Genomic DNA, 27,794 nt, shown 5'->3' with positions numbered 1-27,794 from the left:
GTTGCAGAGCGTGGAATGAATTGAACCCGCTCCCTCCTTCACCTCCCCATCCGAGCTGCTCCTGGCTGCAGGATGCAGGCAGCTCAGCTCCCTCCTTCACCTCCCCATCCGAGCTCAGCTCCCTCCTTCACCTCCCCATCCGAGCTGCTCCTGGCTGCAGGATGCAGGCAGCTCAGCTCCCTCCTTCACCTCCCCATCCGAGCTGCTCCTGGCTGCAGGATGCAGGCAGCTCAGCTCCCTCCTTCACCTCCCCATCCGAGCTGCTCCTGGCTGCAGGATGCAGGCAGCTCAGCTCCCACAGCCATGCTCAGCTCTCCCAGCTTCCTTCTGCCCTAGGGATGGAGCCCTCCTTCCAGCCTGCCACAACCTGCCTGCATGCTCTCCCTTGCAGAGATGTTGTTTCAGGCTTTTCCTAACCCTCTCCCTGCCAGGCTGAGGCTCTCTGTCCACTCCCTCCTCCACTGTGGCAAAGGAGGGGTTTTTGTCTTTGCCTTCAGGGTCATTAAATCTTAATTAGCACATTGGCTTTCTTTGTCAAGGTATCCGCTCTCTCCATCCATCAGTGATGTAGGGCACACTGCTGATATTCTTTTCTTCCTGCATAATTATCTTATTCCACCGCATCTTCTACGCAGAATTTTCCCTTCTGGAAGTGCTCCTCTCCCTGCTTCCACTCTTCCTGAGCACCCAGTTCAGCTCTGACATGGCTTTGTTTCTCACACCTGCATGTGAATTCTTTGCGTTATTCCCATATTTTATTAACTACCTTGATCATTTTGGCTCTTTGAGAGCTTGATTCAGGCATCTGTAGGTGTTTCCTTCACCCTCTCTCTGAAGATGGGATCTGTGTCACTCAGCTTGAGTGCTCCCACGAGTTTCCACCTGAGCTGCCTGTCCAGGCTCCCTCTCCAGCCAGGGACAGGCAATTCTCCAGCTGGCAAATCATTCCAGCTAAGGCCCATCTCCCATGAGACAAAGCATCTTTTCTCTCGCTGCTGCTGACCTTGAATTCCTCAGATGCTTTTGAGAACAGATGCAGCCCCCTTCAGAGTGACCCTAAAGCTCTGGGCAGTGGATTTGCCTCTCTGGGTTAGCCAGGGTAAGTCCCATGGAAAAACAGACACAGGGTCTCCAGGGACATGCAGACCACAGGTCAGGACATGGCACTGAGGGAGCCCAGGCTGCTTTTATGGGCTGGATATTTCAATTGTAGCTGTCTGATGTTAACAGAGATGAATCTGGCACTTGGAAAGGTTTGGGGAAATGTTTTCTTCTTAATTCGTATTTGGGAAATGTAAAGGTATATAGTGAATGTTTAAAAACCAACAGCAACAGTAATAACAGTAATTATAGGTGGGCACAATTTTCTTTTATCTTTTAACTGAAGTTGCTAGAAAAAAATGACTGCTGTGCTGATACTTGGCAGGGACACTGATGTGAGTACCCACTTGTTTCTGAAAAACGCTGTGGGATTTTTAATGACCATCAGCAGCACAACCTTGATTTTTAAATGTCATCCTAAATGTAGCAGTTACAGCCTCCTCTGCCGTGGCATGTGGGTGGGTGAGTAGGGATGAATCAGAAAGCAGAAAGAATTGCTGGTGCTTTCTGTGGCTCCCAAGTTTTCCTCGAGGGCTTCCTACCCAGGAACTGGCTGGAATTGTCCGTGGGTTGTGTTGCAGTCCCTGGTCCCGTGGCATCTCCTGCTGTTGCTCTCCCCTCTATTAATCCATGATTGAGTCACTCGTTGTAGAATGAGCTCATCAGGTTTCTTCAGGAGCTGGTGTTCCACAGGACATCCTCTGTGTTTATCAAAACAAGATAAATGAAAAAAAGGTTTCCTAGCTTTTGCAGATGCAGCTTTTCCATTCTCTCTCCGGCTGGAAACGTTCCCCAGGCTTCGCTGTTGGAGCTGAAATCTGTACTTGGCATTTGCAAGGTGGTGATTTGCTCTTGTAAATGGAGCAAAGTCTTGGTTTTGAGTCATGACTCAGTGAAACAAATCTACTTTTATCGACTCAAACGATTCTAATAGCACCATTAAACCCGCTGGGAGCGGCAAGGGCCAGAGTGACACTGCAGTGGAGGCGACCCGGCACCTTCCCTGGGCTGCCAAGGAGTGGGGAGGGCAGGGCAGGGTGGGCAGAGATGGGTGGGGGCTCACGGAGCATCCCCTGCCCTCCCGGGGATACCGGGGCTGAGCCGGGCGGGGGGAGCGATGGAACAGGGAGGGCTCAGCCTGCCCGGGACGGGAGGAGCTGCGAGCAGATGGCAGGGTTAAAATAGGACAGAGCTGCTGCAAGGGAGAGGAGTGAAATGCCTGTTCTCACACTTGTCTTTGTGGCTCGGGCAGAGCTCGGAGCGCTGGCATCCCCAGCGGGACCGCGCCGGGCGAGCGCTTCCTCGCCGTGCCGGTGATCAGCGCTTGTCTTAAAGAAAAATCAGCTCAGATGAGCGAGCAAACAAACACAGCGAGTAACAACGGCAGGGCTCAGCCTCGGGCCCCCTTAGCATCTCTCAGGATGATGGGTGGGATGTGTCACAGCGGCGTTCCGAGCTCAGGCTGCTCTCGTGGTGCTTGCACACAGCTCCTTGCAGTGTTTTCATCTCACCTAAGGCGTGCGAATGGCTTTTGTTGAAAGATCCGAGCGCCTGGAATGATGCTCGGAGCGATGCAGCAGCCTCGGGGGGAGAATTCTGTGCAGAGCTGCCCCTCTGCGGGCTCCGGGGGCTCCTTGGGGGTCCTGCAGCAGCAGCAAAGGGCTGGGAAGGACCTTGGCATCGTCCTGGGGCACCTCACACCTGCACCGGGAGAACGGGAACGTGAGGAAGAGGAGGAGCAGGCGTTAGTGCAGACACACATCATCACAGATGATTATCTGCAGGTGCTTTATTGCAGAGCTCTGGGAGTCAGGGGTACAAACCCAAATCTGACTCCACATGGATTCCAGAGGGACAGGTTTTATACCCTTTTCCTTATGTAACTATGTAATAATTACTAAACACATATTGTTCTATTGTATACATTTATCTTATCCAAGCATGGATTCTTGTGATTTCCATCAGATCCCCAAACATCCTTTCTCATGATTCTTGTTACCATTACATCACTTCTCATGATTCTTATTATGATCAAACAATAATATATTCAATTACTAAACAATTATTACATTTAACAATGATATTATTTATCACATGATGATTATGCAGGTGCAGTTTCACATGATCCAATAAAGACAAATCCCAACATTCATTCCAGGGCCTGGTTCCCTTTCCCAGCCCTACCAGACCCAACCTTTCTTTGCACCCTCTGAATGTGTTGTACACAATTCCCATGATTTTAGGAACATTTTTAACCCTGTGCTATCACAGGGAGGCAGGAGCCAGCTCTCACATTCACACACCCTGCTGATGCTCCTGGGAGCGTTCAGTGTCCCTGTCCATAAATCAGGGGGTGCTTTGAAGGCTCTGTGATGAACAGCATGGGACGAGCTCCAGGCTGGGGTATCAATCCTGCACTATTGTTCTTGTTTCTTGCTGTGTTGGGATTTTTCTAAAAAGAAATCAGCACAGTTTTTGTGGGCTCTGGCTAAAACAACACGGGAATAAATAAGTTCTGCTCACACTCGCAGAGCATCTCCTCATTTTTATTAATGCAGCCCCCAATGAAACGCAGCCCATCCCTGGGCACCGATCCATGCTGACCTGCAGTAAATACCAGGCTCTCGGGAGTCTGTGGGGAGTGTTTGTAAGTGTGGCACACAGAGCCATAAGGGTGATTTACCCTCAGAAACAAAGCATCCGTTTGGGTGATTGAGCACTGGGGGGATTTCCTGGGATGCCTCTCTCTGTGCGCTGTGGAACACTTGCCTGTACCTACCTGGAAGGATCAATCATTCACCCAGCTGAGCTGGAACAGTTCTGTGAGCACTGCAGGTGGGACACGAGTCACCCAGGCCAGCCCTTGTGTCACAGAGGGGTGACAAACCCCTAGAGTGGCCTGCACAGCCCATCCTTCACCAGCACAACAGAGAAGTCAGGCTGACCTTGGTGGTGCTGACACAGGGATGGCAATCATCTGAAAATCCCCAAACCTTTGCATTTTATCATAAAATAGTCTGTTGATTAAACCCACAGAAGCTGAGCTGTCATCTCAGGCTCTAGAAGCTGCAGTCCCCCCTTGCCCTGGTGTCTGTGGGTGCAAATCCCCCCTGGAGCAGCCCAGGGAGAGCTCATTGCTGTCCTTGGAGCCAGGGCTTCGTGCTGGCACTGAAATCCAGCTCAGAGCTGGCAAAGCCAAGGGTCAGGAGAACAGAAGGGCTCTGGGGGTGTCCTGCTGGGGCAGTGAAATTCCTGCCTGGGCTGCCTTTGGGGCTGTGTGTGATCTCCTGTTTTTGTGGGAGCGTTCTCTCCTCCAGCTATAAATACAGCCAGTCAGTTTGTTGTTTGTGTGTGTTCAGCAGAACAATCTGGTGTGATTGGTTTTGTTCTGGCACCTGAGATTTCACTGCCAGAGTCGGTATTCACTCTGCTCTGCTCCCTAGAGAGGTGAGGAAGAGGAGGGACTCAGTCCCTGTGTTCCCATTGCTTCCTCCGGCTTTGGGCAGCTCCTTGATTCTGCTGACTCACACAAGTGCCCCAGCTCCTGCATCCCACACCTGGAATGCTGGGTCCCAGCTGCAGGGCCTTTCTGCAGCCCTGTGAGGTGTCCTGCTGCAGCAGATTTGTTATTCTGTATTTTTATTTAATTGCTTACTTTTACAGCTCTTTGCATAAATCTAATTATCCATCTGTTACGCTGCGTTAGGGCACAACAGCTCCTCAGATTTTTTCCTCTTCTAAACACTAAACTTGCCCTGCCTGGGCTCAGGTGAGCTGGGTCTCCTCCCTCCGTGGCTCCAGGACTCCCAGTGACTCCTGGCCACAGCAAACCCTGCACTTCCAGCTCAGTGTTGTGACTGCCAGGGGCCAGGACGAGGGAATTCCCCCTTCCATGGATGGCTGGAGCGGTGTTAACCTGATGTCACTGTGTCCCCAGGGAGCCTGGGGCTCTCTGATGGGATGTCACAGCCCTCCTGCTTTCACCAGGAGCTCTCCTCTCCCTATCTGGGACACAGATACATGGTTGGAAGCCAAGCCAAGGTTCCCCCAGCTTTTCCCAGGTGCCTTCCATGCTGTTCTCTGGCATGATTCACACTCCCAGGTTTGAGTTTCACATCAGCCCATCAGAATCCCAGAGCCACGTACTCAGCTCCAATTTATTCTCTGCAGTTCTGTTCTCCTCTCAGCAACAAATACTCCATAACCTAATTGCTCATTAGAGGCCGTGCTGTGTCCCTGTAATCCAGGATGTCACAGCAGCCGTGCTGCTCTCCCAGGGACGCTGCTGCTCCCCTGCCACGGCAGCGAGCGCCTGGCTTGGCAGAAAGTGAGAAGGCAGCATTGCATTGAAGTGGAGATTTTCATCTTCTTGGGGATTTTTTTATATCTCTCCTATATTCTGGGCTTTTGAACATCTAACATCGCTTTCATGCTTCACATCTTTCATATGAAATTGTTGTATTGTGTTGCCTATTGAAACCCAGTTTTCCTTTTGTCAGGTTTTCCCCCCTCACCCCTGCTTTCTTCTCCGCTGTATTTTGATCGGTGTAACTACTTAGGGCTCCGTTTTTCTGGGTGGTTTTTAATCTCCTTAAGTCGTAGCTCTGAAGGCCTTTGTCTGTGATAAACTCAGGTCTGAGCTGGTGCTTGGAGAAGAGGATTTTTAGGCCAGTTCTGCTGCATGCAGCTCTTGGGAGAGGTTTTGGGGGTGGCTGTGCCTCATCCCTCCTCCTTCTCCCTCCAGTAGTCACAGGCAGCCTTGGTGGTGTTGAGATTATTTTATGATTATCCTGTATCTCATACTGTGGATGCAAATGTCCTTTTCCATAGCTTGGGACTGTGGAAAGCCTCAGTTAAATGTGTGTTTTGTAAGGGATTCACCCAGCCCGAGGGGGTTGTTTTGGAGGGCAGGAGGCTGCAGGGCTGTTGATATCCAGTTGTCCCAGTTATCCTCCTCTGGAGAAGGAAGCCAGGAAGGTTGGGAGGAGACGTGGGTACCTGGGAAGTCAGGGATTCAGAGCCATCTGGCTCACTGCAGCTGCTCCATGGTCATTTCCCACAGGGATAGTTCACAGCCAGAGCCTGGAGTGCAGGAGGAAGCTGTTCTCCTTATGTGTCGCTTCTCACTTGAACTGTTTTAATGCTTTTATTTTTATTTTTTTTTTATTCTTAAACCTGCAACGCAAAATTCAGTCGTGCAAGTATTAACGAGCTGCTGATCACCCTGCCTCTCTTTTCTGCCCTTGTTCAGAGTCTCAGATTTACAGCTCTAGCTCAGGCTGGAATTACTGACACTGTAATGATCTCTTTTATCTCTCTATCTGTTATTTGTCAAATAATTTTAACATGAATGTGCTTACAAGAGCTGTCAGAAATCCTCCAAAACACTGAGAAGGATGAAGAAGTCATTGGCATTTTCAAGTGTGACCCTGGTTGTGTTGCTTTGTTTCCAGGGCTCAGGAAAATGACCTTTTCCATTGCCTGTCAAATTGTGACCCAGGTGAGAGGGTTTGAGAGCCCCAGGAGCCACACGAGGCACATTTCAGTCCTGTTGGTTCGCTCTTGTTTTCTCCATTAACAGATTTTGGACTGCAAACCAGGGAGGGGAAGGGAAAGAGGGGGAGGGCAAGGTAAGCAACGCTGCCTGCTTCTGATCCTCAGGTTACAGCACAAGCTAAATAGACTACACTAAATTTTTTAGGCTGTTCCACAGACTTACAGACTTTGATCCCTGGCTTTGATTTCCCAGGCGGCCCTGCAGAGCTGGTTCTGGGCTGAGACCCATTAAGCCCTGTCTAGCCCGGTGATTATCATTCCTTTGCTCCAGCACGGGGCTTTCATCAGAGCTCAGCTCTGCAGCCTGGGGACATGGCAGGGCAGGAGGAGCTGTGCCAGCACCCAGGCAGGGGCAGCCCCTCCGTCCCACTCCCTGCTTGGTCCTTCCCCAGCTGGCTTCAGCAGGATGCCCAGGGAGGGGGTGACCCTTCCTTTCCCAAGGTCTCAAGCAGTTTCTGCAACAAGCAGGCCATGAAATAAATATTCTGTGTGTGTCCTTGTCAGAGCAGTAGAGATGAGGGCATTTGCCTGCCTGCCCTGCTCTGTGCCTCCAAGTCTCCAGGTCCCTCTGCACCACTTGGCTTGCTTTCTTTTTTTTTTTTTTAATTTAAATCTAATTTTGCTGCCTTATTGTAAGTTCCCACCTAACTCCAGAGCTGCTGTCGCCTCAGGGCTGTGTTGCTGCTTTTCAGTCTTCCCACACCCATTGCATGTGCAGCCTGCAAAAACTTCCAGAAGTCTCTCCTAAATTTGTGCACTTGGGGTTGGCTTAGGGGGAGTGGAACAAGGAGTGGAACAAGCAGAGAGCACTCTCCACAAACCCCTTCAGCTCCAAAGTGGGAGCTGCTTCCATGCCAGGAGTTGCCAGTGAAAATGGCACAGGACGTGGGCAGCATGGCTGGGAGGCACCAGATGTGCACATCTGGAGGGGCTGTGCTGTGACCCCACAGCCAGGCTGGGCAAACTGGGGCTGTTTGGCACCCAGGGCTCTCTTTTGGGAAGAGATTTGTGCTGAGTCCCTGCAGCCTGCGGGTGCTTCTCACCTGGGCAGGGGCTGGTTAACCTCATCAGTGCAGCACACCCAAATCTGTGCCATCACTGCAGCATGATGGGATGTCACCACAGGCTGGCCCAGCCTCAGACTCCCTTCTCAGTGCATTTTGTTGCAGGTGCCACCATCCTGTCTCCATTAGCAGATTAGCACGGTTGAATTTCCCATGCGAGCGCTCTGCAGTCTGCCTCATTGTGTTTATTTTGTTCAGGCTGCTTTTCCCCAGGCTTGACAGTGTAATTTGTACAGATCTCTGCTGAGTTTTCCAAACCTTTAAACGAGCTTTTTTGTTAGCTTGAAGCCAGGACCATTGATAGCAGAGACAGAGCAACAGGAGCATTGAGGAGCCAGGAAGGCTCCCTCACCTCCAGAGCTGCTCCTTGGCAAAAGCTCCATGGTTCAGAGATTTTAATTAGATCAAATCCTCCAGGTGACCAGCCAAGCATTAAAGGCATACCAATTTCTCAGTTGTGTCTCTTGCTGTAAGAGTTTTTATTATTTATTTTAGAGAGATGCGATAAAAGAGCTTGGATGTCCCAAATGTGCTGTTCTCCTTGAATGGCACCAGGAGGTCTCCAGCCCATGGGATTGTCCTTTCAGTGCACTTCTACTCAGCAAAGTGCCTTCCTGCAGCTGCTTCTGCACTTGCTCTGTCTCCATTGCCCAGAGGGACTTCCACGTGAAGTGGGATCAGAATTTTGGAGCACGTGCTGTTGGGGCCATGGCTGTGGCAGCAGGTTTGGCTGGAGATGAATGAGAGCCTCCTTTTCTCCAGGCTGAACCCCTTTCCCAGCTCCCTCAGCCTCTCCTGGGGCTCCAGCCCCTCTCCAGCTCCATTCTCTGCCCTGGACATGCCCCAGCCTCTCCAGGTCTCTCTGGCCATGAGGGTCCAGAACTGGACACAGCCTTGAGATGTGGCCTCAGCAGTGCCAGCACAGGGGACAGTCACTGTCCTGGCCCTGCTGCCACTCCAGTGTTGCCCAGGGTCCCTCCCACGCTGCCCTGCCCCACTCTGTTGGTGACCTGCCTTTTGCTTTCATCCCTGCAGCAACCCCAAAGTGCAGATCGAAGCCATCGAGGGGGGTGCCCTGCAGAAGCTCCTGGTTATCCTGGCCACAGAACAACCCCTGGCTGTCAGGAAGAAGGTGAGGAGTGGAGCTGCACCTCTGGGCACAGCTGGGTTTGTGCTGAGCTCTGTGTAAACACCCTCAGGACATCTGGGCAGTGTGGGACCCCCGCTGCTCCCCTTGCTGGGTGGGCTTCACTGCCAGGGATGCAGGAGGGGGCCCTGGGTGCCAGCCCACCCCAGCAGCCCTGGCTGGTGCCCACACTCCCCTGGCTCTGTGGGTGTCCCCCCAGTGCCAGCAGTGGCACACACAGTGGCTCTGCCAGCCCGTGGGGACAGGGCACGGTGCCACCGCTCCTGGGGGACACAGGTGAGGGTCCTCGTGGCAGCACAGCCATCACAGGCTCACAAACACGGGAGCTGACATTTGGAGGAGCTAATTGCTGCAGCCAGCCCTGTGTCCTGCCTTTGGCAGAGGCTTTGGAGCAAGGAGCAGCACCAAGAGCCCCCAGCCAAATGTGCAGCGCTGTCCATCGGGCTGGGGGCTCCCTCGCCCCTCCCTGCCTCTCTCCCTCCCTCCCTGCTGTATTCCCTGGAGCATGAGATCCCATTACCCTCACTCCAGTGTGTGATGCCACCTCTGTAACATCACCTGGCTGCTCCCAAACCCCCAGCCCTGCTTTCCACAGGGACTTTCTGCAGGAGGGGTCCAGCAGTGTGGGGGGGAACACTGGCTCTCCCATTTGCCTGTAATAAGCTCCCTAAAATGTAATAAATTCATTCCCTTTAACCCTGGTGAGAGCCCTCCAGCAAGTGAAAGGCACAGGAGAGGCTGTGGAACCCCATTGCATTTGTCCATGGATGTGAGGAGATGCCATGGGATGCTCCATGCCCAGAAACTCCTCCCAGGAGTGCCTGTGGCTCATCCCAGAGCTCCTTTTGGGGTGGAGAGGGATGGTTGGGCATGCAGGGCTCTCACAGCATCGCTGTGAACCACAGCAGTTCTTTCCAGTGAACCTGAGTGCATGGTGCTGCTAGCCCCTGGAGAAATGAGAGGGGTGGGCTCAGTATTGTCCACAAAGCTGTACAGAACCCTGCAAGGCTGAGCCCTCTTTCCAGGAGGACAGAGGTTTTAATTTCCAGTTCCTGTGCTGTGTGCCCAGACTGGATCCCAAGGCCAGGCCGGTGCCCCAGCCCTTCCTGCACAGCCCCGGGCTCTGGCTCCAATGGTTTTTCTGCCCCAGTGCTCACAGCCCTGCACGGCAGCGAGGCCAAAAGTGCATTTCTTCCCTCTGCCATCCTCTGGCCTACGACTGCAAAGGGAGACAGCAGCGTCTCAAATTCACCAGCAGCAAGGCGGAAAATGGGCAATAGAAACCAACGGGGGCGGGCAGGACATGGCTGTCAGCTCGGATCTGTGCGTGCCGAGCGGCCCGGCCCTGTGAGAGCAGCGTGTCCCCTGCCCCGGGCCGTCCCTGTGCCACCACGGCTGTCACAGCCAGCCAGCCTGACAGGCAGCGGGGCTGGCCTGGCCCCTCACTGCTCCTCAGCTCCCTGCCAAGGCCCTGGGGCACCGCTGGGTCTGAGCTCTGCTGTGGGGGTGCGGGGCTGCACCCTGACAGGGCCTGTGTGGGGCTTGGGGACATCAGGGCCTTGTCTTCTGGCTGTGGGGCTGAGGGACATCAGGGCCTTGTCCTTTGGCTATTGGCACATGGGGCTGCACCCTGACAGGGCCTGTGTGGGGCTGGGGGACATCAGGGCCTTGTCCTCTGGCTGTGGGGCTGGGGGGACATCAGGGCCTTGTCCTCTGGCTGTGGGGGTGCAGGGCTGCACCCTGACAGGGCCTGTGTGGGGCTGGGGGACATCAGGACCTTGTCCTTTGGCTGTGGAGCTGTGGGGACATCACCCCAAATCACCTTGTAAGGATTAGGCTCTGCTGAGTGGTGCTGGACACTCCTCACCCCATCCCATGGCCTCCATGTGCTTCACAGGGAGAAGTGATGGGATTGGGTCCATCCCCTGATGGCAGTGGCAGCCAGAGTGGGGTTGGATTTGGTACCCAAGATTTGGCAGCCTGACAGTGCTGGGGAGGATTGGGATTGCAAACAGCACTGCTGGAGATGTCCCTCAGCAAGGAGAGGCTGGGATGCATTTTCCATGGAGCTCTGCACAGATGGGCTGGAGCATGTTTCTGCTGTCCCCATGTTGGGTGGCCATGGCCACCATGCTGATTGCTCTCTCTGTCTCCCCAGGCTCTCTTTGCTCTGTCCTCCATGCTGAGGCACTTCCCCTATGCCCAGCAGCAGTTCCTCAAGCTGGGCGGGCTCCAGGTGCTCAGGAGCCTCTTCCAGCAGAAGGGGATGGAGCCGCTCCGTGTCCGGGTGGTGACACTGCTCTACGACCTCATCATGGAGAAGGTGAGAGCTGGGATGGCACTGCCCCCTTCCCCCCCAAACCCAGCCAGCCTGGACATCCCCACAGGATGAGGATGAGGAGGAGCCAGCCCAGCATCAGTGGGGATGAATCCCCTGCATCCCCTTGGCCAGCACCACACGAGTGCCTGGGGAAGCCCCGAGGAGCTGAAACCTTTGTTTGCCTTCAAGCCACTGCCACCATTTCTCCCTGAGGGTGTTCAAACAGCAGGACACCCAGGCCATGAGTAGGGAATGCTGGCCCTGGACTGTGGTGTCCAGCCAAGGCCAGGGGACAGGCCAGCACTGCTGTGTCCCTGCCTGCCAGAGCCCTTTGCCTGCTGCATGTCCCTCGCTGGAGCCCAGCCCGCCACATTCTGTGTTTTATTTTCAAATACCCTGGATTACTGCTGTAAGTGTCAGTTTAAAGCCTGTCTTTCCTTGCCATGGCTTGTTGTTCAGTCTGTGCGTTTCCCTGACTCCAGAGAATGGGAATTAAATCCACTCTGGCTCGGTTTATGGCCAATTTGCCCTGCGGATTATGGCTGCTCTAATACCTGGGTTGCAGGCACGGCAGAACAGCACCTCTCTGTTAAATCAGTTATTTTCCGGGAGACTTTGTAAAGGTGCAAATTATTTTAGCAGGTCTGAAATCTTATCAGGTGCTGACTCTAACATGATCCTGTCAGCTCTGTGGGAAAGGAGCAGACGAGGGCATTTTGATTCAAACCATTCCCATTTGATCCTGCTGCCCGTTTCCCACTGCCCCCTCGGGCAGCCCCATCTGTTCCCACTTCCGTGGGTCTGGGGCAGGCACAGCCTGGCAGATTCTCGGGTTTATGTTAAAAAAAAATACATTTTAGCTGCTCTTTGGATTGGGAGTGTTGTACCCTGGTGCTGGGGGGCTGCTCTGAGCTGGGGTGGCAGGTTTGGGATGGGTTGGGTTGGAATCATAAACCACCCTGGCAGCTCCCAGTGCCAAACAGGAGTCACTGGTGCTCTGAACAGCCCCTCCGGCCACATTCCTCCCTTTTCACCCCAAATCTTGCCTGCACTTCAGCAGGCAGCTCTCAAGAGAACCAGGAGAGGGGAGGTCTCCTTGGTGTTGTCCTTCCATGTCCCTGTCTGGAAATTTGCTGGTATCAAAGCCTCTCCACCACCTGAGCCCCAGAGGGCTCACAGGGTGATGGGGGGAGTTTCCCTTCCTCCCCCTGGCCCTGCTGCTGCTCTGGGCCGGTCTCTCACTATCAGGGATCCAGCCCCCTGCAGAATCCCAGTACTGGGCTTTTCTGGACCAGGCTGGCTGTGGCTGGAGGAGACAGATCCCCATCTCTGCGAGGAGCAGCACGGAGCCCAGTGATGATGTTCATTAGAGCAAAAAGCATCAGAGCAGAGACTTTACAAGTCCTGCTGAGCTTCCTGCCCCCGAGTCCCCTCCCAGGCTGTGTGACACACAAACTCCCAGTCCCTGGGAGTTTTCCAGGGTGGACAAACAGCCCCTGTGGCCAGGGAACCAGGACACAACCTCAGTCTGGTCTTCTGTGGCAAGTCCCCATGCATGGCAGGTGGTACAGGACACACATCCCCCTCTATGTGTCACCTCCTGGGAGCAGCTCCTCTCTGACAGGGACATTCATCTGTGTTCCACCACTTCCCACAGATGCTGCTTGAGGACTCCCAGCACGGAGAGCAGATGGAGGAGAAAATCCAGCAGTACCAGCAGGTCAGGCTGGTGCCCGCGGTGGTGGAGCAGGGCTGGTGTGCCCTGGTGCCCAACCTGCTGGCCATGCCCGAGCACGACACCCGGGAGAAGGTGCTGAAGCTGGTGGGGGTCCTGGTGGCCTTCTGCAGGGAGCACTACCGGGGGGACACTGCCCTGGGCAGCACCCTCAGCCTCCTGCGCAGCGAGTACGAGGAGCTGGCGGCCGAGGAGCAGAGGGAGGGGGACAAGGACGGCTACTTCAGGGAGCTCCTGGGCTCCATAAACACCATCATCCAGGAGCTGAGGTGAAACTCTGGGGCAGTTCCAGGGAATTCAGGGGCACAGCAGGTTTGGATGGCACTTGTGTGGGTGCACTTTGGAATAAACTGCTGGGCTAAACGAGATCCCAGCACTGTGTGCCAACAACTTTGTTATTAAAATACATTGGGGTGTGGTGAATGTCTTGTTTTCATGGGATGCTGCTGGGAAAACAGAGGTGGACAGAGGAGGGAACAAGCTGGGGGCTCAGCTGGGGGATTTGGGATTTGCAGAAAGGGAACAAGCAGTGTTCCCATGGGGGGCTGTGTCTGTGTCACTCCCAGGAGGGGATGTTTGAACCCCTGCACTCCCTCCAGGCCTGCCAGAGCCCAGCTGGGCCCCTCCATCCCCCAGCCCTTGCAGGGCTCTGCCCACCACCAGGGTGGTGGCACAAATGCCACCAGATCCATCTCCTCCTGTGACCCTGCAGCCACTGGCCTTTGTGCTCAAATATTTGTGGCTCCCATGTACAGTGTGTCACTTGTCACTGATAAGTAGCAGGGCTAATTATAACTATTGATTATTTTTTTATCTTTCTTTTTGGGGGTTTCAGACTGTTTTGCTGGCATTAATTTTTTTTTCCCTATTTTTATCTGAAATGCATTTCCCAGCTAGTCTTGCTAAGGCTTTTCTTTGTAGGTTTTGAAAAAAATAAAATATATCTGATGGTAACAAACAGCCAGGACAAGCATGGAAAGGGGCTTTTCTGAAACCTGAGCCTTTGGAGCGATGCCAGGTGAAGCAGGGGTCCAGTAGAACTGGGGGGATCAGCATAGGGATTTCTCAGGCCTGGCTTTGTCACTGTGCCACAGCTGATTTAAGGTGGGGATTGCCTAACACCTCCTTAGGGAAGAAAACCAGCAGCAGCCCTCCCTGTCCAACCCCAAAGACAAAATCCCACTCGCTCTTCCTACAAGTCTTTAAACCAGATAAGTTTTTGAGCCGGGGCTCACTGGGGATGCCTGTGCTGGCCCTGGGGATGGAGGGGCAGCTCAGGAAGGAGCAGGTGGTGACTCCTGGTCAGTGCCAGCCCTGGGATGGCCCCTGTGGCCTGGGATGGCAGCAGGAAGTGCCCATGTCCCCAGGAAGGTTCCAGTGACTCCCCTGGGCTGTTTCCCGCTCACCAGCAGTGACACAGCCAAGGACGTGGAGCACTGAAAGGAGGCCAAAAAATGAGAGCAAATAACAATTTCCTGGCAGGGCTGCTCCTGAGGCACTGGCCCTGGCAGGGCACTCGTGGGGCAGAGGCTGTGTGAGGTCCTGGGCAGCGCTGAGGCTCAGGGACCCCACAGCCACACCCTGTGTCCCCCTGCCCAAAGGGCTCTGGAGTCTGCAGGGGCATCAGGAGCCCAAGGAAGGGTGGCCACAGGGAGCCCCTGGGCTGTAGCCACCCCCTCTCTGCAGCTCTCAGGGGTCATGTCTGAGCCCTGGCAGTGCAGCTGGGTAGTGGCATGGGGAGGTAGTGACAGCCACGGAGCCTTGGAGGGCACCAAGGGCTGCCCAGGGCAGCAGCTCAGCCCTGGGGGCAGCAGCTCAGCCCTGGGGGCAGCAGCCCGAACAGGGCATCCTTCCTCTGTGTGCATGGCCATGTGTCCCCAGAGCGTGACAGAGAGGGCCCTGGGCTCTTTCCCAGGCCATAAGAGCAGGCCCAGGCCAGTGTCCCCACTAAGGACAGGTTTGTTTCCCAAATGGTGCTGCTGGTGCACAGCCTGGGGATCCTGGCACCCTTAGGACACCGGGCTGTGTCTCCCTGGGACACTCCCCATCCTCAATCCTTAATGGATTTTTCCTTTTCTCACCCATTTGTTGGGTGCTCTCTCCCGTCCCCATCCTCTCTGCTCTCTCCTCAAGTTTTATTTGGTGTTTGGACCCGTGTAAGCAAACAGAGCTGGGGGTGCCCCCTCCCCTCTCCGAGCCATCCCAAAGGCGGTGGCAGCAGGGACAGCCCGGACAGGGTGGGAAAGGCGCTCATTAACGGCATTAAATCGTGCCACGGAAAATTCACACGCAATTAAAGCGGCATCAATTCACCGTGCCGCCATTCACCGCGGAATTGAATTAAGAGCACTTGAAATCTAGAATAAGACTTATCTCCTGAGGATTTAAGGTGGTTTCACTAATACACTTTAGAAGATAATGGGTTCATCTTCCTGAGATCCCTGCACTGCCAGGTCTGCCGGGCTCTGGCACGGCCTCAGCAGAGCTGCTGTTCCACTGCCCTGCAAAAAAACCCCAAAAAACCCCAAATCTTTTCAAATCAGCAAAAAAACCCCAAACCCCTCCAGCCAGTACCCTGGGGAGCAGCCCTGGGCAGGTAAATCCCTTCCCTGCCCAAATCCAGCGTGGGTGACCCCATCCCCAGGAGGGCTGGGAATGGGGCAGGTGGGATTGGGGGGGTTTGGGTGGGGTTGGTGGGGTTGGAACACCCTCGAGCTCTCCCCGAGCCCAGCATCATCCTCCGGCAGCGACAGCGACAGCACCAGCCCTTCCCAGAGCTTAATTACACGGAGCAGTAATTACTGTAATTCTCTGCAATTGGCTCCCTAATAAAGTCACAACTCCGCTGGCGGCCGGAGCCCTCGTGAGCGCTGCTGGAATCCCTGGCCCGGCTGGAATCCCCTGGCCCGGGCTGGAATCCCCTGGCCCGGCAGCAATACCCTGTCCTGACCCGATCCTTGGGTGTTCGATCCCCTGACCTCCTGGGTTTTGGGCTGGGATCAGAACTGCCCTGCCCCAAGCGCTGACACCGCCCTTCCATCACACAAAATCCCCTTTTTCTAAGGGGAGAGGTGTTTTCTCCCCCCAGCAATTAATGTGGCACCACTAATGATTCTCCTCGCTGCCCTTCTCTGCTCCAAACCCCAATTCCCAGAGGAGCAATTCTGGGGTACACAGGAAATGTGAGTTGAGGATTTTTGGCCTCTGTCCCCATTGTGCTCCTGCTGCTCCTGCACCCCCTGGGGCTGCAGCTCTCACTGCGGAACCACATTTTAATTTCTCGATGCCTAAATTAAACCAGCATCTATTTAAAAGCTAAATACCTAACATTTGTCTGTACATCTTAATAAAGGTTGTTCTTTAAAGCTCATTAATAGCTTGCACTGGGGGGAGGCACTGGGTGTACTCCCCAAACAGCCCAGGGAATGTCACCTTTAAGACAATACCAGGAGAAAAAAACCCATATTGTATAAATTCAGTTAATAATTATCTCCAAAAGAAGACCTACAGCTTGTTAACCCCCAAACGGCAGTGAAGCACAGCTCTGCCTCCGAGCCTGTTTACATGTTAAAGTGTATGAAAATAGCCTCTAATTCCATTGTTTAATAGCTGTACTCAAGAGGCTAAAACGCTTGCAAACACAATACATTTGGCAAAAATAACTCAAAAACTATTTAGCTTAATTCTGATCAGCATTACAGTAACATGACAGCAATAACCTTAATACAGTAAATTATGAGCTGATTGAGATAAATAAAATTATAACATTTCAGTGCCAAGGCTCAGCTCTGCACTTTAGACACCGAGTGCAGCCCAGGCTTTTCCAGCTCCGCAGGAACCGGCACCGCTTCCCTGCACCCGCCTCGACTGGGACGTGTGGAACACACTGAAATTCATAAAATTTAAATAAGACAGCCAAATTATACCTTGTAGCTATAGTTATCACAAATAATGTACAGTCTAAATTGCAGCCTGAGCAAACACGATTTCCTGGGTGCCTCTGGAAGCCCAAGGCGGGATGCAGAGCAATTATGAGGAATGAGCACAAAGCTGATTTGCATCTGAATGGCGAGGGGGGGGCGAGGGGTGGGCTCCATTCACTGCACCACAATGCACCAGCTGGGAAAAGCAACTTTATTAGTGTCCCGCAGCAAAATACATTAGTAATTTGTAACCAGGCATTACAATTCCCGTTGGGCCGCCCACAGCCGGAGGTTTCCGCAGGGAGCGGTGCCAGGAGCACCAGGAACTGCTGGGGGACCCCAGGAAAAGCAGCATCACAGCCCCGGGGCAAGCCCAGCCCAGCAAAGCCCAGCCCAGGCACGGCTGGAGCGTTTTTCCAGCTGTTTTCCAGTTGTGCTCACACAGCCAGTGCCTGCTGCAATTTCAAACTCCTCTGAGCTTGCTCCCTCTCCACCCCCACAGCACAGTTATACTATCACGTACAATACTTTCATTATTTTTTTTTCTTTTTTGAGTAAAAAAAATCTAATTTTTTCTCTCTTGATCACCATGATAAACTGAGTCTCTGAGTAGCATGATCCAGTATTAGTGTTAACCGTTAGTGTTACTGTAAAATCCTCTTTGGTTATAGAGTATTTCATTTAAAGCAAGATTATAAAAAACAGTTTCCAGCTAGAAATCCACCCCTGTAACCTAAAGCCATCTAAATTACCACACTTCTGCAGGCTGAAGATACACTGATAGAACTTAGAAATCTGAGTATCTCCCCAGGCAATCTAAACAAAGTTATCAAAATTATATTAAGTAAATACATTTGGAGGAATAGTAAATTTTTGAAAAAAAAAAAAAAATCCTTAGGGTATTAAAAGTAGAGTTCTGGAAGTAGCAGTGGTGGGCTAGAGAAAAGCAGCCCTGGAGAGGAGGAGCTCCCCTCTAGATGCTCTCCATGGCCTTGAACTCGCTGAGGGCCTGCACGGGGTTCACGTGCTTCTTCTGGGATGCCCTCTTGATCTTGGTCTGGGTCTCGTCCTGCTTCTCCCTCTTGACCAGGGGTTTCTTCTCCGGAGCCTTCATCTTCCAGGAGACGGCCGGGAGGTTGAGGGAGGCCATGCCCTGCGACTTCTGGTACTTGGTGGAGGCCACGTAGGAGGCCTTGACCGTCTGCACCACGGCGTTCATCAGGTTCTTGGCTGCCTGGATCAGGGACATGGCACTGTCCACCTGCCAAGGACACACAGTCACACACTGACCACACCACAGGCCTGTGGCTAAAACCACCTCAAAACTAATTTATGTTCTGCCTCTGGAACCTGGGGCTCCCAGTTGGAGGCAGATTTTTCTTTGGATGCTCAGTGGTTACAAAGCTTGTGCCACCAAGACAAAAGCAGGGTTTGCTCCCCTCTCTGCATTTTCCATATCAATGGCAATGGGACCATTTGTATTCTGCCCTTTGCTTTTGTGACTAAGCTTTAATAGTTGCTTATTCTCTAATGAAATTAATAAAGCTGTAGTAATATCTTAATCACCGATAATAAATATTTGAATCACTCTAGAATACTAAGTTGGACTGGGAAGGAAGGAACACAACTGCATCACCAGCCAGGCCTGGAGCCCTTTCCCAGCTGATTTACAGGAGCATCAAAACAAGGGAAAACATGAATTTGTCACAGCTGTAGGGCTCAGCAGGGACAAAGAGCTGAGAGCAGGGCTGGGTGGACGAGAGAGAGCAGGAGCACTGTGGTGACATCAGCTAGGACCCCCTTCCCCAGGGGCAGTTTCCTGCTCTGGGTGGGACCCCCAGGTTGTCATGGCCAAATGGGCTGGGACAGGGATTTGATTTGGGCCAGGGTTTGGCCCAGGGCACGGTTTGGTTCTGGGCAGGGCTTGGTTCCAGGCAGGGTTTGATCTCAGACAGGGTTTGGTCCAGGGCAGGGTTTGGTTCTGGGCAGGGTTTGGTTCTGGTGGCTTTTCTGGGGCACTGTCCCCTCCCTTCTACCCCACTGTGCCCCAAGTGCCACCGTGGCACCTCAGATCCTCTGGCAAACCCCTGTGCTCTGCCCTCCTCCTGCCCTGGAGCATTTCCAGCACCCTCCCAGCAGGAGGAATCCCTGAAGCCAGGAGAGCAGGGAGGTGCTTTTCTCAATGAACTGCCCCACTCTGGAGGTGCCAGCTCTGCTCCCTGGTGCATGGGCAGGGCAGAATTTCCCTTTCACAGGTGCTGCCTCTGCCCTGGCTGAGATCATCTGATTATCCCAGGGAGCTTCCCACTGCTGCTGGCAGCCCTGAGCCCCAGTGGACAGGCTGGAGGAGAAGGGACCAAAGCAGCAGATCAGCCCACAGATGCCAGGAGGTTCTGTCACTAATTTATGGCAGAGGGGATGGAAATCCTGGAGGCACTGAGTAACTGCACTGAAGCCCTGGAGTAAGTTCTGCTGCACAGTAACATCTCCTGCTTTGACAGCTTCAGCCTCCCAGCTCCCAGGACAAGAGCAGCACATCCCAGCACAGCCCTGGAGCTGCTCTGGGGGCTGCACAGGGAGCAGTGGGGGCTGGGGCAGCAGGAGGGGCAGCACAGCCCCACCAGCCCCAGATGGGCTCAGATCCTGCAGGGATATCTATTGCTGCTGCTGCCCCAAAGCTCTCCTTCCACAGCTCTCCATGGCTTTTGAGGGAAATCTGTGCTAAGTTTAAGCAATGAAATATCAAACAGGGTTTCACTGGGAAATATCAGTGGCACAGGGTGCTCAGAGAAGCTGTGGCTACCTCTGGGTCCCTGGGCAGTGTCCCAGGCCAGGCTGAGCTTTAAGGTGCCTTCCAACCCAAACTGTTCCATGATTCTGTGGTATCAAAATGGCAGAATGTGGGAAGTTTTTTTCCATTTGTTGATCAGGATTCAGGGAGCAATTCTGGACTATCAGCCAATTCTGTCCCTTCTTCCAACCTCCTTCCTCAGTCCTGACATGGCTGGGCAAAAGCACCAGTGACCAAACGTGCCTGTGCAGGGCAAGGAAGAGTATGCCAGAAGAAATTAAGAATTTAGCTCCACTTCCCTCCCCCCAAAAATCTGTCACACAGAATCCTCTTAGGAGGAAGCATTTCATGAAGTACAGTGAAAAAATTATTTGCAAAGTAATGGCTGGAATAAGGAAGCAAGCTGGCCTGGGGCAGCTTCCAGCTGTCAGAAACCAGAGCAGCCACTAAAAATCCCTGCACTCTTCAGGGCACAGCCATCCTGAAATATTAACATCTCCAGAGCACTGCAGGACCCCAGCATGTTCCAAGGCTGTGCAGAGACGTGGGGCAGGTTTAGCTGTGCTGATGAAGTGATTTAACCTCACTAAGGGTGAAAAGCAGTCTGGAGAACAGACTCCACAGAGGTGAAGTGCATGTGTCTCTACAAACACTGTTGAGTAAGGAAATGTGAAGTCTGTATTTTCACAGCAAGCATTCCTCCCCGGAACGAGGCAGCAACACAAACTCTGCATCCATCAGAGCTCTGCAAACACAAAGCTCCCTCAGAATTCTGCTCCCTGTGGGAGCAGAGCTGCCTGGGCAGGCAGGAGTGAGCTGTACTTACCCCAGAGACCACGAGCTCCCCGCCCAGGTTCTGCACCTCGGCCTTCACCTTGCTGCAGATGTTGAGCTGGTGGCAGTAGAGTGCGATGCGCTGCAGGTACGCCAGCAGGTCCTGCTTGCACGCTGAGTCTGGGCACTGGGGGACAGGGCACACATGGTCAGGACATGGGCATGGCTGGGCAGGACATGGGGCATGGCTGGGCAGGACATGGGGCACAGATGGGCAGGACATGGGCATGGCTGGGCAGGACATGGGGCACACATGGGCAGGACATGGGCATGGCTGGGCAGGACATGGGGCACACATGGGCAGGACATGGGGCATGGCTGGGCATGAGCCACAGAACCACAGCCAGAGCCACAGAGCCAGAGCCACGGAGTCACAGCCAGAGAGACAGAGAAACAGAGCCACAGAGCCAGACAGAGCCATAGAACCAGAGCCAGAGCCACAGAGCCAGACCTAGACTCACAGACCCAGAGCCAGACTCACAGACCCAGAGGCAGACTGGACACCTCCCCTGAGCAGGGTGGTCTGGCAGAGCACTGCTCTCCTGCCCAGCTTTCAGACAGCTGAGCACATGAAAGGCACCTGGAACCCAGGAGCCAGGGGCAGCACTGCTCAGGCTCCTTGCAGCTGCCCTTCAGCAGCCCTCCAGGGAGGAGGAAGAGGAGGAGAAGGAGGATTATTCACCCTCTCCAGAGCAGGTCTGTCAGCTGTAAAAGGCCCTTCCTGCACTGCACAGGACACAGCAGCAATGGTCTGACACTCAAGATCTCCAACTAGCAGATGTTACCAATTCCTCCCTCAATCCTCAATCCTCAGTATTCCAAGCTTGAAAATGATAAACCCAACAGCAACTCAATTACACACAGCAAACAGAGACTTTCCTGACTCCTGCTCCCATTTCGTAGCAGTGGGAAAAGCAGGTTCCTCACCAGGCACAAAATGACATTTTTAAGGTGCTTGCTGCAGCACTCAAGGAAAGGTAACTTTTCCAGCTTTGCACAAAGGGCTCTGCAGGAGTCTTCTGTGCAGTCTGGGGAGGTGGGACAGAACCAAAGAATGAGCGCTGGATGAGCCAGGCTCAGGCTGGATTTCAGAGCAGAGGGGAGTCCAGCTGAGGAGCAGCCACAGCCCAGAGCAGGCTCTGGCAGACACAAAGGCTCTGGCAGCAGCAATGGGGAGCCAGCAGCAGGACCCCATGGGCCATCTCAGCCCCAGGGCACCCCACATGTTCACACACACACACCCCCACCACCCACAGCTCCACATCCACATGATTTACATCCCACTCGGTCAAAGCCTGCTCTGAACCCCACAGAAGCATCACTGTACCCCACAGAGAGCTCCTGCTCTTTGTTCCATGGAAATGGCCACTCATCATCTCCTCTTCCAGTCTGCAGGGATCTCCAGCCTTCCAGACAGCTGCACTCCATCCAGAGTGATTTAAGAGCTCTTTTTCACACCCCCCTGTTCACAGCAAAATCCCATCTCACCTCAGACCCTGATCCTGTGCACTGGACCATTCAGGAAGATTGAGAATGGCCATGCCATGACTGGGACATCAATCTCCACCTCTCCATTACTCAATGTTTCACTCCAGCTGAGCGTTGTTGCATTGCCATGCAGCCTCTCCTCCCCTTTGAGGGCAAGGAAAAAACCTCCTGCCTGTGAGCAGCAGGCTGAGCCCAGATTCTGCTGCAGACCTCCTCTCCTTAGCTAGGAGATGGAAGCACAAACTCTTTTTGTGTAACAGAGGGGCAGACTGTGGTGCACACACAGGGATGTGCAAACAGGGCTCCACTCACAGGGAGCATTTCCCTCCCAAGAGCACCTGAGCTGCCAGAACAGACATTTCCCTCTGCAGTGAAGGTGAGTGAGCTAACACACACATTTGGTTTTTCCAGGCCCAGAACAAGTGGCTTTGGGAAGGCAAAGTGCTGAGCAGAGGTAACTCAGGCTCTGCAGTGATGTGCAGAGCTCACACACACAGGGGCACTGCAGTGGCAGATCTGCAGGGCTTTATGGGCACCTGGCCCCACCAAGGGACACAAAACCACCTTCTCAGCCCCAAGGAAAATGATGGAACACCCAAAGTGACTGCAGCTCTCCATCAGAGCAGTGAAGCCCTGTCTGACGAAGCAGCAAAGCCTGCAGGTTAATTTTTTAACCTAATCAATATTAGTCAGCAGTACAAGATGTTTTAGAGCAAGTCCACAAATAGCCCTGGCCAAGGAGCTAATGAAAAGCTCAAATTACCATTTTGGAAACTGCTCTCCATCTCCCAAAGAGCTCATCTAACACAGCAGTGAGGCCTCAGGGGCTGACAAATGCCCAGCACAGCTCAGGGCATGGCTCAACAATCCCAGCTGCTCTGGGCCTCTGAAACCCTTCAAGGAAAGGCTCCCAAGGCTGCTGCACCATCACCAGGCAGCAAAACCTTTGTGGAACAGGAATCATCAGTGTGCACATCAGTGTGTGTGAGGTGGAAACCCACATCCTCTCCTGTGTGTGCTATTTCTGCAGCCACATCCAGGACTCAGCTCAAAGACAGATGAGCTCTCCATGGAGATGTAACACAAGATAAAAAAGAGCATCAACAAAAGGCATTGCAGGTGCCTGCAGGAGCTCTGTCCTTCCCCAGGCAGGAGCACTGGGATGAAAACCCCAAACCCCAAAAGGCAGCAGTCTGAACCCTGCCAGGAATGATGGCATGACTGATTAACCCCCAGGCACAGCCCCATCTGCAGAGCTGCCATGGGAGGAGAGCACAGCCCAGCAGGGAGGGCAGGGCAGGTGGCAGTGAAGGTGTTGGGGGACATCCCCCCTCCCCAAGCCCCAAACTGAGCTGTGGCACACTCAGGGAAGGGTACTGCCAAAAGCGAAGCTGGTGATCCAGGTCAGACCCAGGCTCCATCCTGGACACAGCAACACCCCTCACACTGGGCTCCTGCTGAGCCTGCAGAGAAGCAGAATCACCCTTTTGTGCCTTTTTGAGGAGAAAAGGGGCAGGGGAGAAGAGCAGAGCCCTGGATGTGTGTGCTGATGGACACAGCCCATCCCCAGGGCTGCAGGGCAGAGCAGCAACCTGAGCTCTTCCTCCCACTGGAGGAATGTGGGAATGACCCTGCTGCAGCAGGAATTCCCAAAAAATGCCCTCAGCCCCAGCTAGGGCCCAGCAGGAGCAGCTGTCTGGGGAGGCAGCTCCCTGGCAGGATGGGCACTGACCCCTATGTGCCACCAGCTGCCACCAGCCTGTGCCCAGGGTCCCCACCCAGCCAGGGACCAGTCTCCCCAGCAAGAGGCTGCTGGAGCCTTTACTGGGAACTGGGGCAGCCCCAGACCCCCAGCTGCTTTCACTGGATGATCAGAACTGTGTAAATGGATGATCAGAACTGATGTAACTCAATGATCAGAGCTGATGTGACCTCAGCCTCCCACTGCAATGGAAGGAAAGAAGGAACAGAAATTTCCTTTGGCTTTGTAGGTGTTTCAACACTGAAAAAATAAATAATAGAGAGAACCCTTGTCTTGCTGCAGATCTTTGTCATCTGTGCTGTGCTCAGAAGTGTTCCACATTCCCCTCATGCTCCATATGAGGGATGGAAAGCTCAGGAGGGCCTGCAGCTGATGGCAGGACTGTCCCAACACAGGGAATTCCTGGGAGTGAAGCTCCTGGAGTTCCAGAGCAATGTGCTGCAGGAAGGGCTGCTGGCACAGCTGGAGCTGCTGGCACAGGGGCCCCAGCTCTGGGAGCAGGGACAGCAGGAGCAGAGCTCCTGTCACACTGCTCCACATGAACACGTTTCTGAAGAGTATGGGAGCACATCTAATGAAATATGCAGGCTCCAAGTATTAGCAGAGTATGGAGTCAGGAAAAAGCTATATTCTTGTCAAAATGACTAACTGTACAGTGCTGCTCGTATTTATCTTCAAACATGTGCTTAATCTGTTACATTTTTAAGGACCTTACTGCTACTAAAAGTAGTTTTCTTTTATATTTTGAAATGGCTTGGTGCAGAAAAACATATATAACAACTTTGCATAAAACATGTGAATTAGAAAAATTAAAAAAAACATTGTAAACCTTCAGCCCAAGCTCTCCTGAGACCTCAAACACAAACTCTCCTTGCCTCATTTACCCACATCAGCACACACCTGCTTCTTGCAGAAACAAGGCTGTCAAAGTGCTGTAGCAAGGAGAGCCATTTGAAAAAACACTTCTCTAATTTACCTCCCCACTGAACATTTCTCACTGCATCATTAATAAAGGAGGGTGTAGACAAGCACCTCTGAATGCAACATTAAGAGAGAATCCTGCACTGCAATGATTTACTTCCAAAGTGACATCAGTTCAGTTCAAACCTGGCAGCACAAATTTCCATCCTGGGAAGCAAGGGACAACTGGAGAAAACAAAGTTTTCTCAGATGAACCTCCCTGCATTTCAGAGTCTCTCTGGAAGGTGGAATATTATTACCAATGTTGATGTTTCCCTGCTGTTTGGGTGTGGGCTGAGGCCAAAGCTGCCCTTGCTTGGCCCAGTTTTGAAGTGGCTCAGGACAGGCATTGCATAAATCAACCCCTGAGCTTGCTCCATCCTGCAGGAATTCCTTCCCAACACTGGGACAGCACAGCCACAGGTCACTGCAGGCCCTGCTCCAAGACTGGACAGTGAAAGAACCCCCAGAGAGCTGTGACACCCTCCTCACCCATCTGAAAATTGTTCATCCTAAACAGCTGCCTCAAATTAAATTAAAGGTTGTGCAGCAGGCACTGTGCAGTGCTGTCCCTGCAGTCTGAGCCCTGGGACAGCTCTGGGGTGCCCCACAGCCTGGCTCCTGCTCAGCACTGGCACTGCCTTGGCACAGGATGCCAGGAGCCAAATTCCACCAGGGAGCTGCTGTGGCACTGCTCAGGGAGCCAAGAGAACAGGGCAAACAACAGGATTTTCTAGCAGCAGATCTGGAAAATCAGCTGGAACACCCCAAAAGCAAAGCCCTTCTCTTCTGTCCATCATGCCTGCAGTGCTGGCAGAGCTGCTGCAGGGATTTGACAGGTTTTGGGTGTTTCAGTGCAAATTTTTGTATTTTTTGGGCCATTTCTTGTGCGATTTTTGGAGTTTTTAAGCCATTTTAACTTGGATTTCCTTCACAGTTTTGCCCACCCATTTTTTCGCCCACCCATTTTCCAGAATTTTTTTTCCACAGAAATCCCTGGAATTTCACTGGATTTGGGGGCCATTTTTGGTTTTTTAGTGCAGATTCTAGGAATTCTCTTGCCATTCCTGTGTGATTTTTAGGGGGTTTCAGGGCTGTGACTCACGTGGTCAGCAATGGTCCTGCCCAGCTTGTCCATCCTGGAGCCAGCCTCTGCGATCTTCTTGGCTGCACTGATCACATCTGAAGTGTTCTTCAGTGGCCCTTTGCCCCTGCAAACACAGCACAGGTTCCCTCTAGCACCAGAGAGCCCCAGCAGGGAATTGTGTGTCCCTGTTCTCACCCCCAGGGCAGCAAAGGGCAGGAGCAGCCATCACAGCACCTTCATTTTCAAGAGTTACCCCCTCTCAGCTCTTCCCCACATTTAGCTTAAATCTAGGAATAAAAACATCTTAAATTTTACTGCTTGGAGCAGCCTAATGATGATAAGAGGTAACATTTTAGAAGACGGATTTGCGGTTTTTATGGAATGGAACATGAAGTTTAAAAAACAGCGTTATATAAAATCTGGTAAATTAATTTCAAAAGGCATCAAAAACCCTCTCTTTCCTCTGCAAATAACTGTACTAGGAACTATTTCTGCAGTATGGCAATATTGAGAAGCCCATAGAATTTAATGCTGTAAAGAACTGAGCAAATATATATATATAAAAATTCCTGGGGACACGAATCACCCTTAAGAAAGAAAGAAAGACAGGCAATAACTGCTGTGTATCTGTAGATCAATTTAAGCAGTTATTACCACCCAGCCACTGCACAATAATGCATCTCCCCAGTTAATATGCAGCTGGAACAGGGCACCATTTAAAGGAAATTAGAAGAAGTGAGACTCTCAGGAGAACTTGCAGCACGGAAAGCCCAGCAGCTCAGAGGCAGCAGAAATCCAAAGTGCTCACCTGGTGAAGTCTGTCATTTCCATCATAATCATACACATCTGCTTGGCCAGGACAATGATGTCATTGCCACTGTCATCCCACTTGGACACTTCAGCATCCAGTTTGCTCTTCTCCTCCTGGAAGCTGGCCACCTGCTCAGCAATCTTGGCTTTCTGCTCCTGGGGCAGCTGAGCCATGATAGCCTGCAAGAGAAGAGTTTGCTCACAGGCTCCGGCTGCCTTGTGGAGGCTTTTTGGAACATTTCACTAATAACCAATTTCAGTCATGTAGATGGGGGATAAAACTTTAATAGCAATCCTCTACCTAGAGGCTTTACAGAGCCATTTGCTTCCATTTTGAATCAAAGTTTATACTCTTTTTTTAAAGAAAAAGTGCCCAGAAAGACAAGCTGACACTTAAAATATGGGCCTTTGCATGATAAAGCTGTTAAGACTCCAAACAAATTTGCCACATATTACCATCCCTCAAAATAAAACTGCAGGAAGAGGGAGGACTTGTCTTTTATAGAAAATGTCAACATTTTATAATTAAGTTCCACTTGGGTATTGAGGATAATAAGAAATATTACCAGTCTCTTCCCTGCAAAGAGCTAGCTGTACTCATTTGAAACATGCCTGCTGAGGAAAGAGTAAGTGAAAATAAAGAGTGTGTGCTTACTCCCAAATAAAATCTCTCAGACTGGGTTTACAGCCTGTGGAAGACTCCACAGCCTTGCCTTCATAAATTCTGGGAGCACAGATGCCTCCAGGAGCAGGCAGAAAGGAGCCTTTGGTGCTAAAACCCCTCTGGCAGCAGCTGTGCTAAGAGCTAAATGAGCAATGTCTGCATTTCAATAGCAGGGGGCAGAAAGTGCTTGTGCAGGGCAGGGGAGCAGAAAAATCCTCCCAGTTTGTGGAATTCCCAGCGTGGCAGAAGTTTGATAAATAAGGTCTGGCTACTTCTTGCCTGGCAGGAAGTACCTCCACAAAAAATGTGCCATGGCACTTTCCCAAGAGTGTAAATTGTTATTGATCCAGAGAGGCTGTGTCAAATAAAAGCAATAGGTAAGGGCTGCTTCTCCTTCAGTGCTCTGATTTTAGGGTTTCACCTCTTAATGATTATATATTGCCTATCAATGCTTTCCTTTTTGAGTCACAGGAAATGCAGTGAGTTGAAATGATTTCATTTCTGAGTTCCTGATAAATGCTCAGTGACCAAACACAGACCAGCACGTGTGTG

General features: G+C 52.5%; 2 protein-coding genes across 3 annotated transcripts in view; one reads left to right on the top strand and one right to left on the bottom strand.

Annotated features, from left to right (window-relative positions):
- SIL1 (SIL1 nucleotide exchange factor) overlaps nucleotides 1-13,346 on the top strand; it is a 69,818-nt gene extending 56,472 nt beyond the window's left edge. For both annotated transcript variants that reach the window (XM_033073468.1, XM_033073469.1), the window contains 3 exons: nucleotides 8,757-8,853; nucleotides 11,027-11,191; nucleotides 12,846-13,346. In XM_033073468.1, coding sequence (XP_032929359.1) covers nucleotides 8,757-8,853; nucleotides 11,027-11,191; nucleotides 12,846-13,196 — 613 coding nt within the window. In that variant the 3' untranslated portion in view covers nucleotides 13,197-13,346. The remainder of the gene's footprint in view (nucleotides 1-8,756; nucleotides 8,854-11,026; nucleotides 11,192-12,845) is intronic.
- A 3,696-nt stretch (nucleotides 13,347-17,042) lies between these two features.
- The window catches only part of CTNNA1 (catenin alpha 1), a 113,542-nt gene continuing 102,790 nt past the window's right edge, over nucleotides 17,043-27,794 (bottom strand). Inside the window, exons 15-18 of the mRNA XM_033072888.1 lie at nucleotides 26,577-26,758; nucleotides 25,787-25,892; nucleotides 20,464-20,598; nucleotides 17,043-18,107 (exon numbers count right to left, since the gene is read on the bottom strand). Coding sequence (XP_032928779.1) covers nucleotides 17,820-18,107; nucleotides 20,464-20,598; nucleotides 25,787-25,892; nucleotides 26,577-26,758 — 711 coding nt within the window. The 3' untranslated portion in view covers nucleotides 17,043-17,819. The remainder of the gene's footprint in view (nucleotides 18,108-20,463; nucleotides 20,599-25,786; nucleotides 25,893-26,576; nucleotides 26,759-27,794) is intronic.

This window comes from Catharus ustulatus, chromosome 15 (genome assembly GCF_009819885.2).
Source record: "Catharus ustulatus isolate bCatUst1 chromosome 15, bCatUst1.pri.v2, whole genome shotgun sequence".
Classification (NCBI taxonomy): domain Eukaryota; kingdom Metazoa; phylum Chordata; class Aves; order Passeriformes; family Turdidae; genus Catharus; species Catharus ustulatus.
Note: the sequence above shows the minus strand (reverse complement) of the source record. Positions and strands in the feature narration are given on the sequence as shown.